The sequence below is a fragment of the Kogia breviceps genome, chromosome 17 (assembly GCF_026419965.1).
Source record: "Kogia breviceps isolate mKogBre1 chromosome 17, mKogBre1 haplotype 1, whole genome shotgun sequence".
Classification (NCBI taxonomy): Eukaryota; Metazoa; Chordata; class Mammalia; order Artiodactyla; family Physeteridae; genus Kogia; species Kogia breviceps.
In genome coordinates, this window is record NC_081326.1 from 22,737,683 (window position 1) to 22,765,210 (window position 27,528).

Here is a 27,528-nt window from a genome sequence, read left to right on the forward strand (position 1 = left end):
CAGAATAATTGCCTCTTTTTATTTTTCTTTAGCAGTGGAGGAAAAGCTCCTTTTCTGTAGCCCACACTGCATAATAGCACTTCAACCAGGTTCATTTTAAAATGAAAAGTGAACAAGCTTCCCAATGTTGGCCTTATAAAATCTAGAGAGATGATTAAATCCAAACCAGGCTGAGCTCTCAATCTGAGTTATGTCAGCAACTGATTTTTGTAAGATGAAGGGAAAAAATAAGTCCCAATAGGCAATTTACATTTGCAAGCACCAGGCTGCAGAATTTATCACCTTTTTCTTAAAAAAGTAGCTAAAGCTTAATGAAATTATAATACCTTCTTGAGGTTAATTGTTCACAGCCATCCCTAGTCATATCTTGTTCCTGCTTCCATTTTTACCGTGTCAAATACTTCAGTACTTCCCACCACAAACCATTGAAAATGATCATTGATGTTTATTCCACTTATTTCTCCAGTGAGCCAGATGATTTGACCAGGAGCTCCAAGTACCATTTGAAAAGTCAAGTCTTTAGAAACCTTCAGTGTTTTCAACACTTGGTTAGAAAGAAGGTTACAACTACTCATAATTATCCAGCTTATGTGCTTTATGGTGTCTTTTCAAAATGAGAATACAAATCATTGTACATCAAATCAAAATAGTTAATATACATTTTATCTGGCACTTTCTAGAAATTAGGCGTTAAACATAAAATACCTTATAAAGTTATCTAACAAAAATAAATGTTTACATTTTAATCTCAGATAGATTACCTTAGGGGAGGAGTTCACGTATGAAATCCCGCACGGCTGGTGTGGTGGCGGGGAATCATCAGAAATACACATTCAAGTGCACAGCCCTTGGGAAATGGAAGCCGTGGCTGCCATCCAAACATGTGGTCTGTGTCCCAACGTAGAGATTAAGGCTCTCTGTTTTGGAGGAATGAGCTCTGCGCTAAAAGAAGTATGGAAGTACCACGATATTCATTGAAAATACTGAAAAGGCTCTGAAGAGTTTCAAATACTGGGGAAAAAACCATTTTGACTATAAAAATAAAATAAAGCATCTAACAAGGACTTCAAGTACTTTGGGAGAGGCTGCTGACATGGACTTGCCCGAATCAGGAGGAATGAAGGGCTAAGAAGCTCAAGGGGCATCTCCAGTGCCATCCACCGGCCGGGCCCGGTTCCCAGGGGCAGCTGCTTGCAGGGGACCGGGGAGCGGTAGGGAAGCAGCAACCACAGTTTCTTACCATCCAGAAACACCCACGTTGAAGGCAAAGGCCAGGCTGGTGGGACAATATCCCTGGAATGAACCATTATAAATCGGAAGATTGCACGGGGAAAAAAGCCATTCATTTTACCATTAGTAGCAGGCAGCGGAAAGGGGAGAGAGGGAGAGAAACCCGGCTCCCGTGAGAGGCAGTGTTTCAGGCAGGTGAGCTGTGGTTTTTGATGAATGCTGTTCTTCCTTACTGTGTGGCTTTCTGCACAAAGAGGGCGAGACCCCTGAGAGCTGGGCTCCTTCCAGAGGGTGTGGGTGTATGAGGGAGGTGTGCTTGGGTGTGCCAGTGCGCCGGCAGTAGGGTGTGTACCTCACTGTTCCCCAACCTGAGAAGCAGTTTCGGCATCTCCAGTCATCTTCCGTTTCCGGAAGCAGCATACGAAGTGTGGTCGGCACCGCTTCTCGTGTTCTGCAGCAGCGCCGGCCCTGCCGGCTGGTCCTACGCTAGCTGGGCTGTCTCCCGGGCTGCTAGAGCCTGGTGATGTCTCGGCCTTGCTGCAGGTCCCCGATGCTTTCGTAGTCATTCTCCTTTGGGAAAAGGCCGTGGTGGCTGTTGGTCTCCGCGGCAGCCTTCTCTTCCTCTCTGTTTAGAGTCTGTATTGCTTCGTAATCTGGCTCCGGCTCCTCCCCGCTGGGCCTCCCTGCTGCTGGAAGAGTGCTGACGCTGTTGGGAATTTTCTCGAAGTCTTTAAGAGTAGCATAGAGATCGTTACAGGAAGAGGGCGACCTCGGAGTGGCTCCTTGGATGGAGGTATAGGTGGACTCTGGTGCTTTAAGTGACTGTCCTGATTTGTTCCCTGGCTGTCCTTTTTTATGTACTGATGAATACATTGCCGAGATCTAGAAAACAAAGGGTGAACTGAATCAAAAAGCTTCAAGCTTGATTTCTCCCTCCTCCCCCTTTTTAGTGATAAGCTAGATTTTTAGGACTATGTGTGCGTGTGTGTATCCCTTTAAGACTTTATTGAGATATTATTGACACACAACACGTAGAGGTTTAAGGTGCACAATAGGATGATTTGAGACACATATTGTGAAATGATTACCGCAATAAGGTTAGTTAACAACTCCATTACCGTAATTGCCGTTATTTTGGTGTGTAGGGATATAACATTTAAGTTCTATTCTCTTAACAACTTTCAAGTATATAATACAGTATTGTTAATTCTAGTCACCATGCTGTACATTATATTCCCAGAACTTATTATAGATGGAAGTTTGACCCTTTGACTAACATCTCCCCATTTCCCCCAGTCCCCAGCCTGTGGCAACCAACATTCTACTCTATATCTATGAGTTTGGCTTTTTTAGATTCCACATATATGTGAGAACATACAGTATTTGGCTTTCTCTGTCTGACTTATTTGACTTAGCATAATGCCCTCCAAGTCCATCTATGTTGCTGCAAATGGCAGCATTTTCTTCTTCTTTATGGCCGAATACTATTCCATTACGTACGTACGTACGTGTGTGTGTGTGTATAATTACATTTTCTTTATCCATTCATCCATTGATGGACACGTGGGTTGTTTCCATGACTTGGCTATCGTGAATAATGCTGCAGTGAACATGGGTGTACAGATATCTCTTCAAGACAGTGGTTTCACTTCCTTTGACTGTAGACCCAGAAATGGGTTCTTCATTATCTGTACTAATCCTGAAGTACGTAACTACAGGACAAGTACATGCGTTATCTACAACTTTGTAAGTAGCATAATTCTAGGAAAACCAGGTCCTCTCTGGGTCTCCTGAGGGGTCTGAGGAGAGCAGGTGCAGTGGGCAGCTCAAGACCCCCAGGGCCTGACCACAGATCAGGTTTTATTTGATTTCTTGATCAGAATGATATTTCACCTGCAAAAAGGTTTGACTGCTTTACAAAAAAGGGTAAAAAAAAAAAAAAAGTATTAGACCAGTGATTCTCAAAAGGGTGGGATTCAAGCCAGCAGCAGCAGAATCTGGACATTTATTGGAAAGGCAAAGTCTGGGGCACCACCCCAGAACCACTGAGTCACAAACCCTGGTGGTGGGGGGGTCCCAGATGGGCTGATTCCGACGTCCACTAAAGTGTGAGAACCACTGAACTAGACTGTTTGATCCACTCTTCCTGCATCACAAAGATCTAAAGAGTAGTTCCTGGATTCTGGTTGGTCATATACCTATATCTGTCAGAGTATCATTTTCCACTTTTTTTTTTTACTTCATTGCATACTATTGGTTAAATATACATTTACAGACGGGGCTACTTTTTCTTCAGTGGGAAAACTCATTCTTATTTGAAACCAGCCAACTCAGAAATAAAACTAGGAGACAATCAACTTATGGGATGCTCTCTCCTATGGGAAGAGCAGCCTTTTTTTCCAAGCACACCTACTCTGTCTCACTAATGCACCTCATGTAGCCACAAATATCAGGAGACATTTCATTTTCTTTGATAGAAAAATGGATGATAGAGTAAATGGACTGATGAGATTCGGGAGGTGTTGTTTTTATCGTTAGAAATCATGTTTGGAAATAGGTAAGAATATCCTTCATTACCTGTTATTCATCTTTGCCACAGCGATTGATTTATTCAAACACCCAGGAAATAAATGAACATACTTCCTGACAGATGCTTGGCTTTTGCAAGTACAGGGAGAGATGTCCTGTTCTCACACATCTCACATACTGTGCAGGAAGCTTCCAGCTGGCCTCCAAAGCTTCTTAAGACACGCCTGCCGCATGTTAACTGGTCATTTGCATGAGGACTTTTCACTACAGGCTGGTGGCTCAGATTTGCCAGGCCTTGACAAGCCAAAGGTTTCGAGTCAGAGAAATAGTGTTTGGGAAACTCTTGCCCCGTTGATCGGACCATTTTCAGGACTGTTACATTAACATTCTCACCTTAGAGGTTTTAGTGAAAATACTGCTCTCAAAATGAAGAATTAGAATTTCTTTCCATTTGGGAAGAATTAAAAAAAAAAAAATCCTCTGCTTTTCATAGGGAGGTGCAAACATATGGAACTTTTTATTTATAAGGTGGTCCAAGCCAAAAATGTGGACAGATTATAAAGGGGGTAAGTCATGGATGACAGTGATGAATTGAGCCAGCATCCTGGATATTTATTCCTCACCTTCAGGGGGTAACATCAGGAGGACAAACGCACCTTTACCTGTGAGAGTAATGAGAGTTGACCCCTCACCACCATTTATTTCTGTTTCTCTTCCCTGCTTTCTTCCCCATGGTCCCTGCCATTAATGCCCCCGACTCTTTGTAAGTACTTGGGTCTTCTTGGTCCTTATAGTTTTTTTTTTTTTTAAGTTATAGGCTCTTTCATTAACTTACAACTTAATATTATCTCTAAGCATGAACCAAATGTGCAGAGGGTGTCATTTGAAATTTGAACTCTTATCAACGTTTCCCAAGTCTTCTAATATTCCTTTCGAATATTTGTCTCCTATGACTACTGTTTTTATTTTGTATATAAATAAAAGGTTTCTCTTCAAGTTCCCTTGCTATTTAGCTTTGCAATTTTTCTCTTTAAAATCTTTCGTCATTATTATTCGGTCTGTAAATTGTTATTATGTTCTCATAAATTACTCCATTTTCCCCATTTCTCTCCATTTTATATTCAACCCTTCCGCCATCACTCTGTTAAAGTGGGATAATAGTACTTAAAATTCAGGTCTCAGTTTCAGTCTGGACTGTCTAACATTATAGTACATGAATATAAAAATAAATGATTTCCATATTTATTTTTTCTAAATCTTCTTCCTAAAATGAATATACAGGAATCACAGTTCTTTATTCTATGTTAAACATCCGTCAGTATAACAAGGTCCTATTTTCAAAAGCCACAAACAAATGTAAGATAAGAAGAAAAGTAACTTAAAATTTTACTGTCTCAATTTATTTTAAAGGATTAGTCTCCAGATCTTTTATAGTCTATTTTCTTTCTTCCCTTGTTTTTTTGGCCGCACGGCTTGTGGGATCTTAGTTCCCTGATCAGGGATTGAACCTGCGCCTTCGGCAGTGAAAGCACAGAGTCCTAACCATTGGACCACCAGGGAATTCCCATATTTCTTATACCAAATGGGATGGCTCCGGGACAGTGAAAAACGCTGGAGGAGGCAAAGGAGCTGCCACAGGCCCTGGGAGGAGGGTCCTGCCTTAGTCTCATGAGGTAGCAGGGCCCAGTGGAGACGGAGAGGGGTCGGGGTGGGGGGGTTCATGAAAGTTACTTTGGAGGTGGAACTGAAGGGACTTGTCACTGACTGCATCTGAGGACAGTGAGGAAAATGGGGTGTTAAGGATGACCCCAGGGTTTTGGCTTGTGCAACCAGGTGGAGAGATGGCAGGTCCATTCTGTGGAGCAGGAAACATAGAGGGGGTCGGGCAACATCACCTAAGGAAAGCACTTCTGCTCCTTCAACTTTCAATGTGGGATTTTAGTCTAGCTTCATATTTTAATACTCAGAGTCCTATATGGGAGCTGATGTACCAGCATATGTACATTACTTTTGTACATGTACAAAATTTACTAAGCTAGGCATTCCAGAAAGAGGCTATATGTAGCTAGATAAATTAAGGTGTTCAGCTCTCTCTTAGTCTAGCTTGACATAATAACGCAATAAATAGTGGCTTTTACAATTTTGATGCTCATTGAAAGTTTAGCCAGTGAATCTTCAGCCCTGGTGCTTGGGAGACTATATCATCCTTTCTTGCTGGTGGCCATGTCCGACTCTACTTCCAAGCTGGACGTGTACTTGCTGAAGTTCCCTGCTCTCAGCCTCCCAAATTCCTAAGCCCTTCTCCCTCTGTCTCCCAGCCGGGAGCAAATTCTCTACACCCACCTGCTCCAATTGCCTGTATTTTCCAACCCACTATTAACTTCCTTCTACTAAAGGGGACCTCCTGACTGATTAAAGCTCCCACACATTTCTCTCTTCTCATTCCTCTCTTCTCCCCTCCCCTGTCTATTTTTGTCTGCTCCTCCTTCCCTACTGAGTTTTCTTTACTTAGCTGACCTGTTCATCTTGTACTCTTTCTTGTCTTACCATCTGCTGGTCACTCTTTCTGAGCCATTATAAAGCCAACACCCTCAAACCCTGATCTCCGACCATATGCTTAAGAGCATACTTTAGCTTTCTCAGACGAAGGGTAACACGACAGTGCATGTACTCAAGGAAGGAGGTGCTATTCTCTATTACATGAGCTTTCTGGTTATTTAAAAACTAACAAAACTCACCTCTTCTTCTGTGAGAGTTGGGTCTTCTTCCCGGGACTTGTATGACAACGAACTAAATCTCTGTTAGAAGAAACATAAACCAAGAGAAGGGAGTTTGAACTCAATAAGCTAACCTTTCTTCTGCATATGCTTTGATCCATCTATCTACAAAAACGTTTTCAAATGATTTTTGGAGAAGAAATTATTTCCTACAAAGAAATTATATAAAGCACCTGAGGAATAAACACGTAAAAAGTATGTTTTTGCATACCCAGTAGTATTACACTTAGAGAAACTTCTTCTGATTTTTTGTTTGAATCTGTAAGTACAAATAAAGCGAACAGTTATGTAGACTACTGTTTCAATTCCTAAGTGTCACTGAACGATGGATCATCAATGAAAGAGGGAAAGACTGATGAAGAGAAAAACATGGTTTCTTTATCAAATGACTGAATTTTGTATTTCTACAGCTTGCCTGAGCCATCAGCAAGACTCCTAAGTCATCTGGAAACTTTTCACAGCTAGTGCAGAAATCAGCTCACATTTTGTGGCTTGCTCCCTGCCTCATTTCTCAATGATTTCGGTTCCCGGTTCACTGATTCTGTCTCTAACGCATCTCCTGCCTGAATTCTTGCTGACTGCAACAAACACGGATCCTTCCAAGCCTGCCCCAGCTCCCGGACCTCCCTGCCCCGACCATGTCCTTCCCGCCGACCTCAACCTCACTCTCCCAGCTGCACCTCGGGCTTCTCTTACCCTAAACAGACACCCCACCATCCCATCTCCTTGCAATCCCCTTCAGACCAGCACTCCTCCATCAAGTTCACTCCTCCCATAAGCCAGGGTTCCTACAATCCTGCAAAACTTTTTTCCGTGTGTCGCTTCTCCTTGGCATCCTTCCTTTCTGCCCTGTCAAACTCCACTGCCATACTTTAAATACTCCACTCCCTTCCTGGTCACTGGCGAACTCATCCCTCAAGTGAGTCCTTAATGCTGCTCTGAATCCTTCTAGCACCTCGTCTCTGGGCTCCTAGCTCCCTACTTCACGTCGTCCCCTCTCTTCCCAAGCTCCCAACACCTCCTCATCCATCCTCGTCTTAGCTGAGGACCTTGAGAAAACTGAAGGAAACGAGAGAAATTTCTAGAAACTTTTACCTCCCCCACGTGCCCCCAGTCTCTGCATTCAGGTATCTTCCTTCCTGTCAGTTGCCACGGATAAACTTTCCATGCTTCTCCTTGGGGTGAGCCCTTCCTGCTGTGCACTAGATTCTGACCCCTCACACCCACTCATGGATATACGCTCCAGCATCTCTCCCATTTTGTCTACATCATCAGCTTTCCCCTCTCTGTGGCGTCATCCCCAACCATGTAAAAACAGGCTATTTTTTCTAAAAACAAAACCAATGCACCTTTCTTCCAGTTCTATTACTCCTTCCTTTATAGTAAAACCTCTTTCGAGAGCTCTCTAAAAAAGTCACTCAAATAATTTGTCGTTTCCTATTCTCTCTCTAAAACCATTTCAGTCCAGTTTCTGCCTGTTCACTTCAGGGAACCCGCTCTTGTCAAGGGCACTCATGTCCACCGTGTAACTGATCTCTCCCGACCCACCTGCTGCATCTGATGCAGGGGTCACTCCTTCCTCCCTGAAAGTTTGCCCTTGGCTTCTAGGACACTGTACTTTCCTGTTTTTCTCTCCTGTTTTGCTCTCTTCTGCTGGTTCCTTTTCTTTCCTGGACCTGTGTCCTTGGAACTCTTCTAGTTCCCATTCACACGTACTCATGCAGTGATCTCATCGGATGTCAGCTTTGAAAACAAATTTCTGCTGCTGACTTCTAAATGTACAAGCCCAGCCCAGGCCCTTCCTCGTCAACCTGCTCCTCCATCCAGCTGTTCTCTGACATCTCTACTTGGATGACCAAGATCTATCTCAGAGGAATCCTTTCCAAACCCAGATTAAGCCATTCTCTGCTCCAGGCTTTTGAGTGACCCCATTTTATTCAGCTTATAAGCCGAGGCCATACAGGGTTGGGGCCCTACTTACCTTTCTTCCTACTCCTCTTAGCCTTTGCTCTCCCCTCTCCAGCCACGCCCACCCCTTCCTCTTTCCTGGAGAGGCCGGGCCTGCTCTGGCCTCAGGACCTTCACACTGGCCATTCCCTCTACTTCATTTGCTCTGCCCCCCAAAATGTGTACCAATTCACTCTCTCACCTCCTTTAACATTTTGTTCAAATGCCCCTTCACCGCCAGGCATACCCTGACCACTCTATTCACAATTGTGCTCCCACCCAACTTTCCCAATCCCCCTGATTCTGTTCTAATTTTTTCCTTTAAACTTTAAAGCCTTCTAAGATACCACCTACATATTTATGTCTCTATCTCCTCACTTAAATGTAAGCTCCATGGGGGCAGAGATTTTTGTTCATTTGTATGTTTTGTTCAGTAGTGTATTCCCAGCACCCGTATCATGTGGCTTATAGTAGGTGCTCATTAAAATCTTTTTGCAAATCAATGCATGACTATTAAACATTTCAAGTTCTCCCGATCACTTAAAATTAGGATGGTTTATATGGAGATGATGGATTATTCATTCCTGTATTACTATAGAAAGGTAAGCTGCTTCCCAGATGGATATTTCCAGTTTCTAATGTGACATCTGGAGAATTGCTTACTTAGCAGTGGTTAGACAGTCAACTCTCTTATCTTCCAAATGCTTGTAAGTAAAGAAGTTTTAACTGCTTTAGGCAGCATAAATGTCACATTAGTTTTATTATCTTTAGCTATACAAAGGGCAAAATATTAGGCTGCATTTTTGCATTTCACAAATATATTCATAAATACTGAGGCTCTCAGTGGCTCACTTTATGGGTAAAACGGAAAGCTGAAATGCATTCAGATAACACTACACAGAATGACTCCTTGGTATAAGCTATATAACCCTAGCCAGGCCTCCCCTTTTGATCATGAACGCCACACGTTTTTCAAGGCTACTACTGACTGACTAGTCCCTACTTGGCCTTCCTACCAAAACTTGAGAAGAGAACCCTACTTTTTTCTCTGCAGAGAATGGAAATTAGATATCAGTTGCCTAAAGAAGGTAGGGCCTAGTTTAAATCCCAAGGAAATGCTGACAGCTGGAGATGTGAATCCCAAGCTATTGTGGCTCAGACATCAGCTTATGAGACACCCACAGAGAAGGCTCGGGGAATGCCAGTACATTTTAGAGCTCTGTTGAATAGCTACACTTAAGAGCTACAGGTTATTATTTAGAAATTGTCACAAAATAAAATCGCTTACTTGATTCATAATCAGATACGCCCTGTGGCACCTGTGAACTGGTCCCCTTTGCCTGTTCCTGTGCTCTGATTTCTGGGACCCGGGGAGGTGGGAGATTATCCCACTGCCTGGGGTGGTAACAAGTGGAAGAGGCTAAATAGGTGGCAAAGAGTCTCGTCTTTCCAGTTCTTGGTCTTCAAAATGAAGAAAATCATACTCGCCCCAATTAGACATGATGTAAAAAGTGGAAAATATCCAAGGAAGGTGCCAAGAGAGACATATTTTGTAAATATGAGCTTTCAGTATTTTGTTACTTGGAGGGGGAAATAAAAGTCAAACACAGCTCACACTAAAACAGCTTCCACCATTCAACGCACGTGACGGTGCTGGCATGTATTCCTTAGAACAACGTGCAAACAAAAGCCCCAGGATCAGCTAGACGCCCAATTGTGACAAAAGCTCTGAAACCAATGTGCCTGAGCCCACCTTGTTGGTTTCACTCGTCCCCTCGGCGGCTCCTTCTCCTGCTTTACTCTCTGCCTGCTCCTGAAGGTTTTCATTTTTATCCAGAAGTTTAATGGGGACAGGGGGTGGCGCCTCCTCTTCTGGATCACATGCATTTCCAAGAATACTCTCTGCATTAGCACTTTGTCGACACTTTTTGTTTCTGTCCACAGAGGCATATTCGGCAAAGTCTGTTTTGCCACTGGCCTGGGGTCCCGGAAGCTCTTTCACAGTGGAAGTTGACTTCGACCTGCTGCCGTGGCCTCGAGCTGAGTGGGCGGTGGCCGTCACCTCCTTAATTTCTTTCACAGTTTCATACAAGCAGTCCTCCACCATATTTTCTTGTGAGGCACTGTCCTTGAGCACTTCATACGGCCCCTCCATCCCCAGACCCTGGTCCCCGTCTGCGCCTTCTCCATTGAGCATCGTGTCCACTTCACTCTCGGGAGGAATTCTGGGCAACTCTCGGCTCTGATGACATTTTGGCTTCCCTGTGCTGTCCTGGGAGTCCAGCAGATCTGAAGCTGAGGTCTGGACTTCCTCGTAATGCTGCGTGCAGGTCATGGTGCTGTCTTCTGAAAGAACTAAAGCAGTGGGAGTCTTAAAAGTGGAGAAAGACAATTTCTGACATAATTATTACAGTGAATCAGATGATGTCAAGTTAGGTGAAATCAAGGTGCTGGCTTTTTATTTGACTTGAGGCTGTAAATTACAGATGTTTTGACTGTTCGTGGATATTCTTATTTCAATCACAGTGTAAACTAAAGCCATCCATTACACCTTTCCAATACAGTATTTAATAAATTGTCTTGGCTATCAATTTGGGTCACAGTTATACAGTATTTGTTGTTACTCCTGATGGGCTTCTTGTAGGCAGTGTCCAAAGGGACCAGAGGATGAAAGTGACACTGCATAGGGCCGAAGTGTGGGAGGCTGGGCTCCAAAGGGGGGGCATGTGTGGCAGCCACTCTCCGGGCCCTACTAGCCTCCTCTTGTGTGGAGGGAATACCTGGGAGCCATCCCCCTTCACAGGCCACTTTGTTGGACAGACAATGGAAACAATGGGGCAAAAATGTGCCCAAAGCAGTATCCCAAAGGGTCTGCCTACCCTGTGCCTCTTTAAAGCTCTTCCTTCCATCTTACTGGCTCCGGGGCCAACATTTTTTTTTTTTTTGCGATACGCGGGCCTCACTGTTGCGGCCTCTCCTGTTGCGGAGCACAGGCTCCGGACGCACAGGCCCAGCGGCCATGGCTCACGGGCCCAGCCGCTCCGCGGCACGTGGGATCTTCCCGGACCGGGGCACGAACCCGTGTCCCCTGCATCGGCAGGCGGATTCTCAACCACTGCGCCACCGGGGAAGCCCCGGGGCCAACATTTTTACCTCAAATTAGAAAAATTGTATTTGAAATTCCTAGGTTGCTACAGAAATGTTACTGCGTGGAGCCATTCAGTCATCCCTTTATCAAATGTGTTTTTTGGTTTTTTGCGGTACGCGGGCCTCTCACTGTTGCGGCCTCTCCCGTTGCGGTGCACAGGCTCCGGACGCGCAGGCTCAGCGGCCATGGCTCACGGGCCCAGCCGCTCCGCGGCACGTGGGATCCTCCCGGACCGGGGCACGAACCCGCGTCCCCTGCATCGGCAGGCGGACTCTCAACTACCGCGCCACCAGGGAAGCCCTGTCAAATGTGTTTTGAGTGCCTCCTAGGTGCCAGGGATGGTTGAAGTGCTGGGGATACATCATTCATCAATGAGGCCCCATGAGTCCTGCCCTTTGGGTACTTAACACTGCAGTGAGCCAGTTATTAAATTACTGTCGCTCCACTGTATGTTCTTTATATACTATATATTCTTTATATATATAAGTGTATGCATAAAATATATATATTATATAAAGTAAATATATACTTAAACATGTATTTATACCGGTATATTCATATATATTTACTTTATATAATATATTCATTATATATCATATATATTCTTTACATCTGTGTGTGGGGGTTTATAACTTAACAGTTTTTAACCCACTTGTTTTTACTGACTAGACTGGGATTCTCTAAGACCCTGGAGTCCAGAACAGTGTCTAATGCATGGTTGACCCCGCTATGTTTTTACATGAAAAACTAAATGAGTGAAAGAAGAAATAAAGCGCTCACCTCTTGTCCTGAAAAAAAAAAAAAAGACAACTTCTCTTTTTTTTTTTTTTTTTTTTTTTTTTGCGGTACGCGGGCCTCTCACTGCTGTGGCCTCTCCCATTGCGGAGCACAGGCTCCGGACGCGCAGGCCCAGCGGCCATGGCTCACGGGCGTAGTTGCTCCGCGGCATGTGGGATCTTCCCGGACCAGGGCACGAACCCGTGTCTCCTGCATCGGCAGGCGGATTCTCAACCACTGCGCCACCAGAGAAGCCCGGCAACTTCTCTTTAGGGGGACTAGAAATAGTGTCCCTGAAGGGTATCTTGGGAAAATGATAACGGATCCCTCGTCGGAAGTTACCATCACTACCCACTGTGTTCTAAATACTTGATCATCAAGGAGGGGGTGAACTTTTGCCCTCTGGATTTCGATGTCTGTGTCACGGTGGACAGAGAACGGGCACTGGAGTCTGAAGCCTCCGGTGTCAATCCTGACTGTCCCACAGTTTCCTTGTCTGTAAATGGAGGTGAGAGGAGGATCTGCTACCCCAGGCGAAAGCGCTCTGTAAACTGGGGAGTGGAAATGTAGCTGTGACTTTTGTCAGCAAGCGTATCCTGGGCGTGAAACAGGCAGCATGCAGAGTGGTCCTAAGAGTGTACCCAGGAGTCAGATCGAGGGTTCAAATTATAGATCCTCAGAGCACCGACCATAACGTCTTAGGCAAGTTATTAACCTCTCTGTGCCAGAGAGAATAATGCCCACGCCCCCCGCCCAGGCATCCACGTCCTAATTCCTGGATTCTGTGAGTGTGTTTCACTCCACGGCAAGGGAGGAATTAAGGGTACTGATGAACTATTAGCTGATCTTGAGATGGGGAGGAGCCTGGGACATCCAGGTGGGCCCGGTGTAATTATGAGGGTCCTCATAAGTGACAGATGGAGGCAGGAGAGTCGGAGAGAGAGACGGAAGTCCAGGACCAAGGAATGCAGGAGGCTTCTAGCAGCGGAAGCAGGCAAGGAACTAGATTCTTCCCTAGAGCCTTGGGGAAGAAGCGCAGCCCTACTGATACTTTGATTTTAGCCCAGGGAGACCCGGTTCAGACTCTGACCTCCAGAGCTCCAAGTTAATAAACCTGTGATCTTCTAAGGCACTAAGTTTGTGGTGATTTGTTGCAGCAGCTATTTCAGTTGCCTCATCTGTAAATTGTGAAGAGTAATAATTCCTACCTTACAGGGCGGTGATATTAGCCATAGTAATCTTATAGTTTGGGTTAGCATAAATGAGTTAGAGCAATGGCACACAGAAGCCATAGATATTAACATAGATATTAACTTTTCATCCAAATGAGATTTTTTTTGGTTAAAACTGGTAGTAATACAAAAGATGAGCAAGAACAAACACATTTCCTAGTTTCTGAGCTACACTTTCTGAAACCTAGCCCTTTCTCAGGTGACGAGGCCTGCATGGAAAGCTGGTATTTCTGCAGAACTTACTGTCACCGTTGGTGAGTGCCCCGTTCTGTTCGCTGCTGGCAGGCGCGTCTGTGGCCAGGCTGGTAACTGAACGGCTGAACATCTCCTTGTCGGAAGGCTGCAAAAACAAATGCACCAGAAAAATCAGACTGCGTGGCAGAGGGGAATATCCATGGAGTTTTTTTTTTGCGGGGGGTATTTTTTAATCAGTCAATCAATCAATCAATTAATTAATTATTTTGGCCAAACCGCACAGCTTGTGGGATCTTAGTTCCCCAACCAGGAATTGAACCCTGGCTCTTAGCAGTGAGAGTGCAGAGTCCTAAACACTGGACCACCAGGGAACTCCCTCCATGGCTTCTTCTAAAAATCAAAACAACAACAACAAAACCCAAATCCGCTGCTTAGATTTAAAGTAAGCGAAACGAAATAAAATCGAGTTCCTCAGTTGTACTAGTCACATTTCAAGGGCTCAATGGCGACACGCGGACACGTGGTTACCCTATCAGTGCAGTTACAGAACACTTCCATCTTGGTGGAAGGTTCTATTGGACAGGGCCGTCCTGGGAATCTTGCGAGGCTGCCATCCACAGAGCTTCCCATCTGGTAATCGCAAATAGGCTATGGTAGGTTGTGGGCTATCAGGTCCCTTGGCTCAAGGTGAGGGGGACCAGAAGCCCAAGGGCTGATCAGAATCAGCTCCAGCAGAGAGAGGCCTCACCCTTCTCCCAGGGGTGCCGGAAACGTTACCCTTTTTAAGGGTGTGTCATGCCAAGGAAAACATCATCTTTGTCATCCGAAGGGAAGGGACTTAAATCTGATCAAAGATAACATCACTGTTGTCTGAGATTCATAATCAGCCAAGTCTCCGCTTCAAGGTTCACCAAAACCATCATATGCTAAAAAGTAGGCTTGCAAACCTTTCTTATTCTCACAAACAAATTCAGGACACTTGGAGGGAAAAATGGCATTGATTGTTTTCTACTGGGCTCGCGTGGGTGGACAGTACCTGGCATGATACGCCAGGCTGAGCTACAGCTATGACTAGCCTGAAGGTAAGGTGGTAGCTCACATATTTCTTGAAATATGCAGCTGGTCCCACGTAGCAGCTGAATCACCGCTGATATGATCTGTTCCCCCATCCCACTCATGGAATGCACGGCCTGCGGGACCCAGGAGGCCACACCGGACCATGTTCCAGGAGTCCACCTGGGAAGTTCTGATGTAAATAGCACCACAACATTGGCGAGCTGGCTTCACAAACTCTCTGACTTGGGAACCAAGTAATAATAACAGAGAGCAAGTAGCTCATGCTGCGCCATGGGCCAAACGTTTACTGGGAGTCAGCTATTTCAATCCCATGCGGCCCATGAGATGGGTCGTTGTGTTAGGTTGCAGGGTGGCTGCAGACACAGGTGCCCGTTCACAGAAATGACGTCACCCCCGGGCAGAAGTCAGCTGTGGGGGAGGACGGCTCCCAGGTGGGCTCGTAACAGCACAATCAATCCGTCACAGTTGAATTATCATACACTAGGCTCTCACCACCATCTCTTCTCTTGGCTTCTACGAGAAAACGCGTGCTGGAGCTCCAAACACAGAAGCCAGGAGGGAGCCTCCCTCTCACTGCAGCTTCAGATGCAGCCATGGGACACCCCCCGCCGGCCTTTTGCACCTTAGGATTTAAAGGCAGCTCCTCTGGGGCTGTGGAGCGATCGGTGTGTGTCGGGGTGTGTGTCAGAGCCGGGATCAGGGGTGGGGAAGGCTGGCTGACTAGAGGGACTTCTCAGGCCTGGGATGGAGACTCTGCAAGTTGTACAAAATTGAGAAGCTCGGACAGAAGCTTGTAAAGAGAGCCACGTGATGTGTGTGTGTGCAAACGTGCTCTAGCGTGCACCCCCTTGCTCACACATTCATATGAGAGAGGCTATGGGGGGCTATTAATGAAGGACACTGCACATGGAGAGTCAGATCCTCCTTTTATCCACCCACCACCCACTTCCCGTCTCACACCAGGGCTGCTGCTGGGCGTTAGCAGAAGAGCAGGAACCGAAGGTCTAGAACGGAGGTTCTCACACCTGAGCAAACATCAGGATCACCCGGAGGGCTTGCTCCCAGCCTCCCCCCCCACCCCCCCGAGTCTTCTAACAAACCCCAGATGGTTCTGCTGGTCCAGACCATGCCTGAGAATCAGTGCTCTAGAAGGACAACAGGAGGGGAGGGTGATGGAGATGGAAGCCTCTCCCCCAGTCCCGCCTCTCCTGCCAACGAGCACCAAGGAGAGTGGGAAGGGGAAGAAAGCTGAGGCCTGGGACCTGCACGTGGGAGAAGCCACAGTGGAGGCAGCACCTCCTCTCCCACCTGCCCTCTGGGTGCCTGCACGGTGGCGATCCGAGAGGCGCTGGGGGCAGGTGAGAAGTGGGGACGTAGACTACCAGAGACTGCAGCGAGGGTGACAACGGGGTTGTCCTTTCTAGGAGGGGGGTGACGAGAAGCCCGGAAAGCAGTGGAGGGGGTGTGTGTGAGCCGCCTGCATACAGAGATGAAAGGAGGGAACTCCCCAGGGGCTCCCAGGAGAGGAGGGCTGACCACTTGGCTGCCTGAACTGGAAGAATCCCGCAATCATAGGGCAGGGCGCCTGGGACACCTCCTGGGTGAGCTTGGAACCTGGCTGCTGGCTGCGTGTTTCATACCAGACCTCACATGACATACTTCACTCATCCATCTTTCCTTTTCGCCCCTTCTTCCTCCAACCAGTTTACGCCTGATCTTGAGAAATTATGTCTGGGACAGGAAGCATCTTCACCATTTCAGCCTTGTGAATATGAGGGCGGCCCCATCCCCAGCTGCTGGAACTGCTCAGCCAGTTAAGGGCATGGGCCTGAGGGGAGAGAATGAGGTGGGACCAGGATGCCCAGGCATCTCTATCTGGGTGGATCCAAGAGGCCCGCGGGGCTCGATCAGGACCCTTTAGGGCGCAGAGCAAGAAAACCCAGCCAGGCCAGGCCACATCTCGGATGCTGGGGGTCCCGGGCTCCAGTAAGCTTAATGATCAGCTGTTACAGGTTGAATTTTATCCTCTCCAAATTCCTATATTGATTGAAGTCCGAACTCTCAATACCTTAGACTTGACCTCATTTGGAAACAGGATCATTGCAGATGAAACAGGTTAAGATGAGGTCATATCAGAGGCCTTAAAAAAGGGTAACTGGGACAGAGACAGACACACATAGAGGGAAGACGGTATAAAGAGTCACAGAGAGAACACGATGTCAGGGCAGAGATCTTCAAACCAAACGTCACTAAAGGCTGCCAACCGACCACGGGAAGCTAGGAGAGCGGCCTGTAACAGATGCGCTCTCACAGATCTCAGAAGGAACCAACCCTGCTGTCACCTTGATCTCGAATTTCTAGCCTCTAGAACTGTGACATGATAAATTTATTATTTAAGCCGCTCAGTTTATGGTCCTTTGTTATGACAATTCTAGCCAACTAATACACCGGCTGGAGCCCAGCAGAGGCAAAACGGAAACATCCCTGCGGTAGGTTGGGACTATCTGAAGATCTTTCCAGCAGTGGTACAACTGCATCCATTTCAGAAGCTCTCCCAACAACCTGGCTAATTGCACAGGCCTCTAGCCACGGTGAATATAAACCTGCAGCACGAGGACACAGCCCAGGCAGCCAGTTAACTCTGGCTGAATTGCTTCCCTGGGTTTCCTTCAGGTTGTAAGCTTTAGATAAGCGGCTATGCTTTAAAGCTCGTGCACGCAAGCTCACCACGTTCATCAGGTTCTCATGGTCTCCACTGTGCTGTCTCGGCTTCTTTTCTCTGAAACAGAAAAGGAAACATGGCTGTAACATCCAACGCGCCATCTAAAATCAAACATACACTCCCCTTTCCTACTCAAACTTTGATTCAACATTTAAATAATCTCTCTTTTAAAAATCAAGTTTATTTTGCCAAGGAAGCAGAAGCCGGACAATTCACTCTACCTCTCCTCTGCAGGCAGCAGGGTCCGAGAGAGTCAAGTCCTAGCAAGGGGCCGGTCACCTCTCTGACCTCCCCTTCCTCCAGGAGTAGAAAATACAAGTTAACAAGAGGACTGGGGCAGTTTCCTGAGTAGAAACTGTTTATATCTAGAATACCGGCATGAGCTTTTTGGTTTTGTTTTTTTTAAGGAAATCAACAATTCTCATCTCTTCATCTTTCTTAATTCAGTCTTTGCAAAGTCACACACTGCCACGGGATTGAGAGAATAAAGAAAATACAACTTTTGGCTTGTCGGGGAGGTTACATGCCCTCAGGATGAGTCATATGTACTTGCAGTCTATGGAAAAGTCCATCGAGTAAAAATAGAATTTATTTTTACTCGGGACAGGCTAAAGAAAGCCATCAGTACTAGAGGCTACCTTTCCCATAGATGTATAAGGCAACAGTGACACCTAGTGGGAGAATAAATAATTGCAAGGCACGCCCTCCCAGGCCCAGGGGAACAAACACTCCTCTAGCTTTGCTTCTATTTCTTCATCTTCCTGGCCAGTTAGTCTCTCTCCCAGCCCCGGAGTCCTGGATCCAAACCGGGCAGGGATTTGGAGGCTACTTGTGTTTAGGGAGTCTGGATTTTCCCCTCCTGACAGAGACTTTAGGGCATGAAGCCACATCCAGACTTAAATGACACTTGTCCAGTCTCTTCCAAGGTTATTGAGATGAGTTTGGAAGAGGGCTGGCTGTCAGCTGGTCTGCACTGGCTCCCAGAAGCAGCCCTCACCAGAGAGCTGCATATGTTGTAACAATGTCTGAACACCTGGAAAATTACTCCTGGTTAGAAAGGACTTTGCTTCTCTCCAAGCAAAGATCTCCTTTTTTTTTTTTTTGGTGGAGGGGTTACACATCTTGTTGTATATGAGGGAGACAAAGAGGGAGGAAGGGGAGAGGGGAAGGAGAGAGAGAGAGAGAGAGAGAGAGAGAGAGAGAGAGAGAGAGAGAGAAGAGTAATTCTAAAATAAGACAAGATGGTTATTTCATACACAGAATGTTTCTCTTGTAGAAAAAAATGAATGTTTCTTAAGAAACTGCAGTTCTAGATAACAAATCCTTAATAAAAGGACCCCCTGAAAGCTACAGAGCAGCAAAAATTCTCAGTAACTCTCAAATGGCAGCAAAAAGAGTATCTTTAATGCACACGATACTTAGATTTCCAAATGTCCACAGATGGAAAAAGACAATACACATTTTGACAAGGGTGTGCTCATAAGAATAGCAAAAATTTCCTTCTGGGAAGTTTCATACATAAGGGCTCTTCCAGTTGCTCCAGGAAAATCAGATGTGGCTTTTCACTGAACTAATAAAAAGTGTCCTGGGCTCCTTTGCGGCAGAGAAGTCAGTTCATCTAACATACGAGTTTCTGGGAACGTCTATGCAGGGAGATGCCATTCATCACAGGCTTTTTATATAGAAAGTCTTCTGGGTCCAGGGAACGTGTTATTTTAAGGCTCTAGTAGACATGCACTGCTCTCACCTGTCACAACTGGAGCACAGAAAGATGAGGAAGGTAATGAGGAAGAAGGTGGCCACAGCTGCCAGGCTTCCCCACAGGGTGATTTGCATTTGTCCCCCACTCAGCAAGCTTCCCTCGGGTCCCATGGTGGGTGGGAAGTGGCACAGGCTGCTGGATTTGGTCAGTCCTTCCGAGGTGGCGACATGGGGGTAGAGGGCTGCGTCCTCCTGCAGAGAGAACAACGTGTGTTTTGACAACTTCTCGCGTGAGATGCCAGAATCTGGGAGTAAGTTCCTTGGTGGGGCGTGGGGTGAAGGGGGCGTTTGAGCAGAGCAGGGAGGTGTGTGCAGAATACACTGGACTTAACTTGGAACTCCCTCTGGGCAAGTTCCCCTCGGTCGTCCAGGCCTTTGTTTTCTCACCCAAAACGTAAAGCAGGAGCGTGCAGTGCCTAGTGCAGTGTTTGAGGCGACGGATGTCTTGTTATTTGGATATGTTTGGGGATAGAGTCTTAATGTCTTCAAATAAATTTAAGACTCCAAGTACTCCACAGCAAATGAATAAATGCTTATTTGGTTTCCCGTGGGTTTTTTTTTGTTTGTTTTTGGTTTTTTTGCCAGAACGGTGTAAAGCATTTATTACAGCTTTCACAAAAATGTAGTTTGCATCTTTCCCACCTGAATCCCCAACTCCCCAAACCTGCTTCTCTTCGAGAAGGTTTAAGGTCAATACAATTAATGAAACAGATTGTCTTTACATTCACCTTCATAAACAGTTAACTATTCTGAGTATGTGACTTTATTTTCAGGGCTGGCTTTCACTAAACTTTGTAAGCACTCAATAAGTCCACTTTCAATGGGATGGCTGAAAGTCTACGCTAAGAATGCATCACCGGCAGCAAATAAGACCTATTTATAAACAACTACAAATTGAGTATAAAAGCTGGGACATATTAGTACCCTGCATGTGCCTGGGACTCGAGTGCTTTCCTCATTTGATCACTGCCACCAGGCTGTGAAGAAGGCACGGCTAAACCTCATTTTTCAGAGATGCTAAGTTCCCCGACCGTGTCACTGCGCTCAGCGGCAGCGGAGGATATGAGACCAGCCGGCTCTGACTCCAGCGCCAGTGGTCTCAGCCCCTAGAGGGCGCTCCTTCTCACTGGGGGCTACCGCTCCCCGGTCCAGCTACAGGGCTTCTAAATGAAAACGGACAATGAGTTCTGTGAAATATTTTACGAGTTTTAGATTTTGCAAAACAGAGTGCTATATCAAATTAACGATGATCTCTCGTCCAGAGATGCCTTGTTTAAAGAACATTTGCTTTGCTCAATTGTAGAACATTCTCACTTAAACAGCCTTTTTTTTTTTTTTTTTTTTTTTTGCGGTACGCGGGCCTCTCACTGCTGTGGCCTCTCCCATTGCGGAGCACAGGCTCCGGACGCGCAGGCTCAGCGGCCATGGCTCACGGGCCCAGCCGCTCCGCGGCACGTGGGATCTTCCCGGACAGGGTCACGAACCCGCGTCCCCTGCATCGGCAGGCGGACTCTCAACCACTGCGCCACCAGGGAAGCCCTTAAACAGCCTTTAACTTCATCTCAAGATTCATGAATAAAGTCAGCAAATAAATATTTTTGTCATGATAATTCATCAAAACTCAAAACATTTTTTTTTTTTTTTTCTTGCAAAAGCGGGTTGATGTTTGTATTTCCATTTGCTTCCCTAACAGACCTGGGACTCTTATGTAGCCATCACTGAGCATCTACACCAAGCCACTACCTGGGGAGCTTACGGAGTCACTGTGGTTCAACGAGACCAGATTTTCTCCAGGTGAAACGTTTCACATTTATTTCAATATTTAAAGGTGACAAATAATAAAAAGCTGGAGAAAAAGAAATGTTATCTACAAGCATGCCGAGAGATTTCTAGATGAAGTTGATTGCTTTCTATATGGCCTTGAACCAACATGAACACTTCTTAATGCTCTATAAATAAATAAATGACAACTTCCTGCGTAATACAGAACTTCTTTCTTCCTGTGTTGGTTACATATTATACCTATAAACACTACATGCATACAGTAATGGATGGTCAAATTACCTTTGCCTGTTTGCCCCTGGACAGCTATAACTGAGTGAAAATCACCAGCACTTCTCTTATGATTTGTTGATACGATGAATAATTCACTTTAAACTTAGACTACAAATTGGCACCACAAGTTATTAAAATACATTCAAGCACATGGATGATGGGGACCTATGAATATATACGAAATAAATTTTTATATCCAGATCCAGGTTCATGCATAACACATTTTAGGAGGTACAAACAAAAGATATCTGTTGTGCAGGCGTTCGTGTGTTCTTTCTTTCCTTTGCTCATTCATTCATACAATGATTTAATCAATGCCTCTTTATAAAGTTCCCGGTTCCTAGAAAATAATTTGCTGAGTGAATTATTCAAAAGGCACATATCTATCCAGCAGGCCCCTCTCTCTATCTCTGGTACACGTTTCTCTTTTCTCTTTCTCTCTCTCAACAGGGGGAGGCGATAGAATAGAATGAATTATGTGGTGCTCCACCTAGCAGAACAGTGTGGGGAGAAAAAGGGTGAAAGCAGATTATTACCAGCTACCGAATAAAGGATGTAACTCAGAGAAATGTGGCAAAACTCCTGGATCACTCCCTTTCAACCAGAATTTGCAGAAAAGCTACTGACAGAAATGCTTTTTTACAAAACTTCTCATCGTGGACAAAAAAACCCTCACAGTGCAAAGCAAGATCATTATCTGGTACTGTTTCTGAGTCAGATTATCAATACGTTGTACCCCTAAGGACAAGGGCTCCAATTGCCTGGGCAGCTTCCACCTCTCAGAAACCTCTATGTTCAACTTGACCAGGAGCCACACAGGTCACAGCTGTGGTGGCAGCGCAGCAGGAGCACCTACCCTTGCAGGGGCCAGTGGTGTGCGGGGGTCTACACACACATGACCTCCCTCCCAGTGGGATTGTTCCAGTTTTAGAGAAGGTCTGCACCACTGGTACTCTCCTCTCCCGGTCTCTTTCTCTTTTTGTTCTCCTGTTTCCATAATTCTCCTGCCCATTTCTTCTCTGGTCATCTCCTTCTCAAATTTCAGTGGCTTATCTACTACTGAGACGTGGCTGCCTCCCCCACCAACCCAGTGTGTGTAGACAGACTACCCCTCCCGTGTGTGTTGATGAGCTGCGCCCCCCAGTGTGTGTAAATGGCCTACTTCCCCCTCTTTCCCCACCGTGTGTGTGTAGATAGACTACCCCCTTCCCCCCGCCCCATTTGTGTAGATGGACGACCCCCTCCCTCCACCGCGTATGTAGATTCCCCCCTCACCGTGTGCAGACGGACTGCCCCTCCCCCGTGTGTGCAGAGAAGAGCTAACACCCCTACCGGATGTGCGCATTATGACTTCCACATCCCTCCCTCTTGGTGGGGATGAGAGTGGAAGCCCTGTGTGGATGGCCCAGGGCTTTCCAAGAAGTGGAATGGACTTTCCCCCCAAGGCTGGACCCTCCTGCACTGGTTTCACTGAACTTAAATGCAGTACTCAGGGTTCTTTTGTGGAGTTCATTTGAGCAGGGCGGGGCATCGGTGTCCTTCCCTGAGACTCAAGGCTTCTCTCAGGGTTAGCGACAGAGAGAGAATGAGGACAGCGGGGCACAGGGTCCGGGAAGTAAGAAGTCACCCCGAAAAGGAAGGACCCCAAAGGAGCGATGGTTTTCTATATCATACACTGTGCGCCTTTACCAACCAGGTCCACGTGGAAAAGATAACCCAAGGCTGCGGAGTCCCTGATGCTGTTACTGGTTTGGGGACCAGCTAATTTTCTGCTAATTCCTATATCAGGAAAGATGTTTCCTGAGCATCCAGAATCAATGCCCACCAGCAGAAACACATGAACAATTTGGGGCGATCTCGCATGATTTTGTCAAGGAGATATTTAAGCCTGTTTCTCTCTATCCTGTTCCTACCTGTCTCAATAAAATTGCATTCAATTATAGAATACTGTTTCTTCAAAGTTAAAAAATATCCCGTTGTCAGACCACATGTGTAAATATTCTATGAGTTATTCAACATAGCGCAAAGGATGACCATTCACCGTACCTCAACAAACATTTATTACAGCACCTGAATGCCCCACTAAGATGTGTTGCAAAAGATCATAATACTAATGAAATAGCAGATTTAGTTTAATAGTTGTACATCAATTTTTTTTGTTTTAGAATAGGCTTCACCATTGGCTGCACGGACGTACAATCATGACCAGTGACTGTAATTTAATGCATGATACTGACAAGAGGCAGTGACATTTTGCCCACCCCGCAATCTTGTATCATTTCAGACTACTGTGGGAAATTGTCATTTGGCCCTGAGAAAGGTCGATGCCTGAGTTAATAGGACTGCTTTGGGGGATTCTTTTAGAAGTAGGGTTGGATAACTCTTTTGGACTTTTAAAAGCTCCATAATCACTCATGCTTTTGTATCCATTCCTTTCCTGATTTTAATCAATAAGTGATTCAATCTTGAGAAAAACCGAGGGCCTTTTACTTTAAAAGCAGGTGCCATTTTTAACCACAAGGGGACAGTCTAATTCTATTCTCAGCCCTAGTCAGCAGGCTCCTCCAGGACAGACCTCAGTTATTCCTGCTCAGCCTTTTAACTGTCTTCATTAGCCTGGACTATCCGCCACCCCAATCAATTCCAACAAAAAAGAAAGCAAAAACCGGATGAAATGAATGAAAGGTGCAGCCCAACTACCAGCTATTTATTTCTTTAGCCAAACACATTTAACAGGTAGGTGCTCTGATCGCTGCAAATTCTGTATAATTTGGTAGAGCTGGGATGGCCGGTGAGATTAGCTATAGAAGCAGACACTTAGTTCCCCTGAAGCCGGTTGAGGTCAGTAATGACCATTGTACAGCTGTTCTAGTTGACTCATAATTAAGCATGTTGGAAACAACCTCCACATGACTCCTCACCAATGGCCGAAAGAAGGAGGTCAAGGACCCATCGCCATGGGAACGCCTCCTTCCCGGCTCATCACCAAGTGTGGGAACCATGCAGTAAAACGACACTTTACGAGCAGCAGATGAACCAAATACCTAAATTCTCTGCTGGGCTGCTGTCCTGTGAAGCACATGGGCAGATGCACAGGCTGTGGAAGCATGAACCTCTCCACTGAAGCCTCCGGTCTCCTGAAAGAGCTTTAAGCTCAAGTATTCAAATTCGGGTCAATTTCTCTTCCGACCAAAGCGGCTCTGCTATAGGTAAGCTTTGTACACTGAACTCTGTGTGAGAGTCAAGCGGGTCTGCTGTAAACACGGAGCCAGGTCAGTGAATGCCTACTGTCCACCAGGGCCCTGCTAAGGCCCAAGGGTCTCTGCCATGCCAGTTGTTACAAACATATCCCCGTTTCTCTCTTTCCCTGAGTCGGGGGGAAACACACCCAAAGAGAAGAAGGTGGTAAGGGACTCCAAGGTAAGATTTTCTTCATGGTTTCCCGAATCATTTTATTTACCTATGGAGCAGTATCTTGACGTTTCTTCCTGCAGCAGCTTGAAGCACGAGAGAAAGGAACCTGGAAAGCTTTGACATCACCAAACTGGCCCTGCCGCCATCAAGGCTTGCTGCTGCTGTGGAAAGAGCCAGGCATTCATCCCAACAGCGGGTTATAAATCCTTCAGGCCATCTGTCAGCGTAACCTGATTTCTTCTTGTGCATATTAAACCTCTTGATCCCCATGGGAAATGGGAAATCTGACCCTTTGGGAGTGTGTGTGTGTGGCTGTCACTTGTCTTCAAAAATGCATTAAACTGGGCTTCCCTGGTGGCGCAGTGGTTGAGAGTCCGCCTGCCGATGCAGGAGACGCGGGTTCGTGCTCCGGTCCGGGAAGATCCCACATGCCGCGGAGCGGCTGGGCCCGTGAGCCATGGCCGCTGCGCCTGCGCGTCCGGAGCCTGTGCTCCGCAACGGGAGAGGCCACGACAGTGAGAGGCCCGCGTACCGCAAACAAAAAACAAACAAACAAAACTATTAAACTTACATTACAGAAGTAATATAGTTTATTGCTTATCAAAGCTCTGCCGCCGTTTTGGTTTTTGCCTTCAGAAAAGCCAAAAGGCGAGTGACTTTGGTGGGTAAGGTTGTTGTTCCTCCTATCCTGACTTGAAAACCAACTCCCAAGGTTCATTTTTTATTTTTAATGGTAAATCTTATGAGAGGACAGGAGAGGGGTCGGAGAGAGAGGAGAGAGAGAGAGGGAGAAAATGATTCTGACAGACATGGGTGAGGAATCCAGGTAAAGGGTCTTCAATGTGCATAAGCAAGTCTTAATGGGCTGTTTCACAAAGTGCGCAGTTTGAACTTTAGGCTCTATTTCTTCCTGCCTTGCATGTTTGCTCATCTGATCTGAATGAAAAGTTCCTTGAGGGCAGGGATATATCCCATCATGTATCCCACCACATTCTCAGCATCTCCATGAGCTGGAAAATAGGAGCCAGTCAAGACATTTTTACTGAATACGTGTTTCTGCAAAAGGAGGATTCCCAAGCTGACTCTCAAAATGCAAGTTTAATGAATAATTTGTTAGGTAAGGGAGAGAAGGAGAATCAAAGAGAAGAGCACATCAGGCAAACAATTAAAAATTAAGCCAAGTATGTCTTAAGGCAAAACCTTAGCTCTTGGAACAAACACAGCCACCTGCCTTTTTTGTACTGTCACCAAAGCAGCCTGAGGTCTCTTGAAAAAGGTCCCAGCACTGGAATTACTTGCTTCTCTGTACGTGAATCCTCACCACCCTTACCAGGTCTCCACACTGGCGATCGATCTCAATGTGTCCCCAAGCTTGGCGTCCCTCTGGCCCCTTCTCAGTGATGACCCGTCACGCCTTCCTCCTCTCCTAGGAATCTGATACACACCTCTCTCTTCCCTCCCTCACAGTCCTGGGTCTTACATTTCTCAAAGGAAAGGGGAGCCTTAACTATTCTTGGCCGTCTTCGCACATTTTCATCTGATGGAAGGCTAACCATCGCTCAGGTCTCAGCTTAAATGTCACTTCCTTGGAGCAGCTTCTCTGACCCTGTTTTCCCCCTCCCCAGTTTAGTTTAGGCCCCCTGCCTTTTTTTAACAAGCTTCTCCCTTCATAGCATCACTCAAGAGTAGAGTGATGAAGTCTCTTCCACTGGTCCAAGCTCCAAGAGGGAGACTGTGGAGAGATGTATCTTGTTCACAGCTGTAGTCCTAGTGTGTGGCACACAGTAGGCACTTAATCCATAAGTTGAATGAATTAATAATGAGTAAATAATTCCGAGGATCCAAGAGGGGGTGGATACTGACTTGGCCTTCAGAGGTGGTAAGAATTAGAAGAAGAAATTCTTTTTCTCAGTCTTCTCAAACAAGGCTGAAATTTCTCAGGGATGTGAGGGGTTCCAGAAACTGGCTTGCCTGCTTGACTAGCTGGTGGGGACATCTCCACGGTTCTGCTTCCATCCTACACATGCTCGACTGGCCTCTCCCCACGTTCCCCTCAGGGTCCTGAAGGGGCCCAGTGTATATCAGTTTCGACTCATGGGATTGAAATTTTAAAAAAACCACGGCCATCCCCACCATGTTCATAACCCCCTGGTGTCCGCCCATCTGGGACAAGAGCAGACAGGTGAGGACGTGGGAGCCACGCCATCTTTCTGGCAGGCTCAACTTCACGCGGTTTTGACTTGTTTCCGGCACCAGAGAGAAGAACGCTCCCTCTCCTCCGATTCGCTCACTGCGCACTCCCAGCCGTGTCATCATGGGTCTCCCTTCCAAGGGAACTAGAGCACTTTGCAGCCCTGGCGCCATCTTCTTCGCTGGAGTCCGGTGGGGATGCGGTGTTTACACACAGGTCAGTTTACTGAGATGGGATATTGATTGATTGATTGATTGCAGTACGCGGGCCTCTCACCGTCGTGGCCTCTCCCATTGCGGAGCACAGGCTCCGGACGCTCAGGCTCAGCGGCCAAGGCTCACGGGCCCAGCCGCTCCGCGGCACGTGGGATCCTCCCGGACCGGGGCACGAACCCGTGTCCCCTGCATCGGCAGGCGGACTCTCAACCACTGCGCCACCAGGGAAGCCTTTTTATTTATTTTTATTTTCTTGAA

At 46.3% G+C, this 27,528-nt stretch overlaps 1 protein-coding gene across 3 annotated transcripts in view; it reads right to left on the bottom strand.

The window, feature by feature from the left end:
* Positions 1–425: 425 nt before the first annotated feature.
* The window catches only part of PAG1 (phosphoprotein membrane anchor with glycosphingolipid microdomains 1), a 136,456-nt gene continuing 109,353 nt past the window's right edge, over positions 426–27,528 (bottom strand). For 2 of the 3 annotated variants that reach the window (XM_067017343.1, XM_067017342.1), the window contains exons 4-9: positions 19,382–19,587; positions 17,640–17,691; positions 13,884–13,980; positions 10,237–10,838; positions 6,498–6,557; positions 426–2,112 (exon numbers count right to left, since the gene is read on the bottom strand). In XM_067017343.1, the coding sequence (XP_066873444.1) occupies positions 1,741–2,112; positions 6,498–6,557; positions 10,237–10,838; positions 13,884–13,980; positions 17,640–17,691; positions 19,382–19,506 (1,308 nt within the window). In that variant the 5' untranslated portion in view covers positions 19,507–19,587 and the 3' untranslated portion in view covers positions 426–1,740. Of the gene's footprint in view, positions 2,113–6,497; positions 6,558–10,236; positions 10,839–13,883; positions 13,981–17,639; positions 17,692–17,855; positions 18,112–19,381; positions 19,588–27,528 lie in introns of those variants that run through there. The other variant, XM_067017344.1, reaches the window with a different exon arrangement.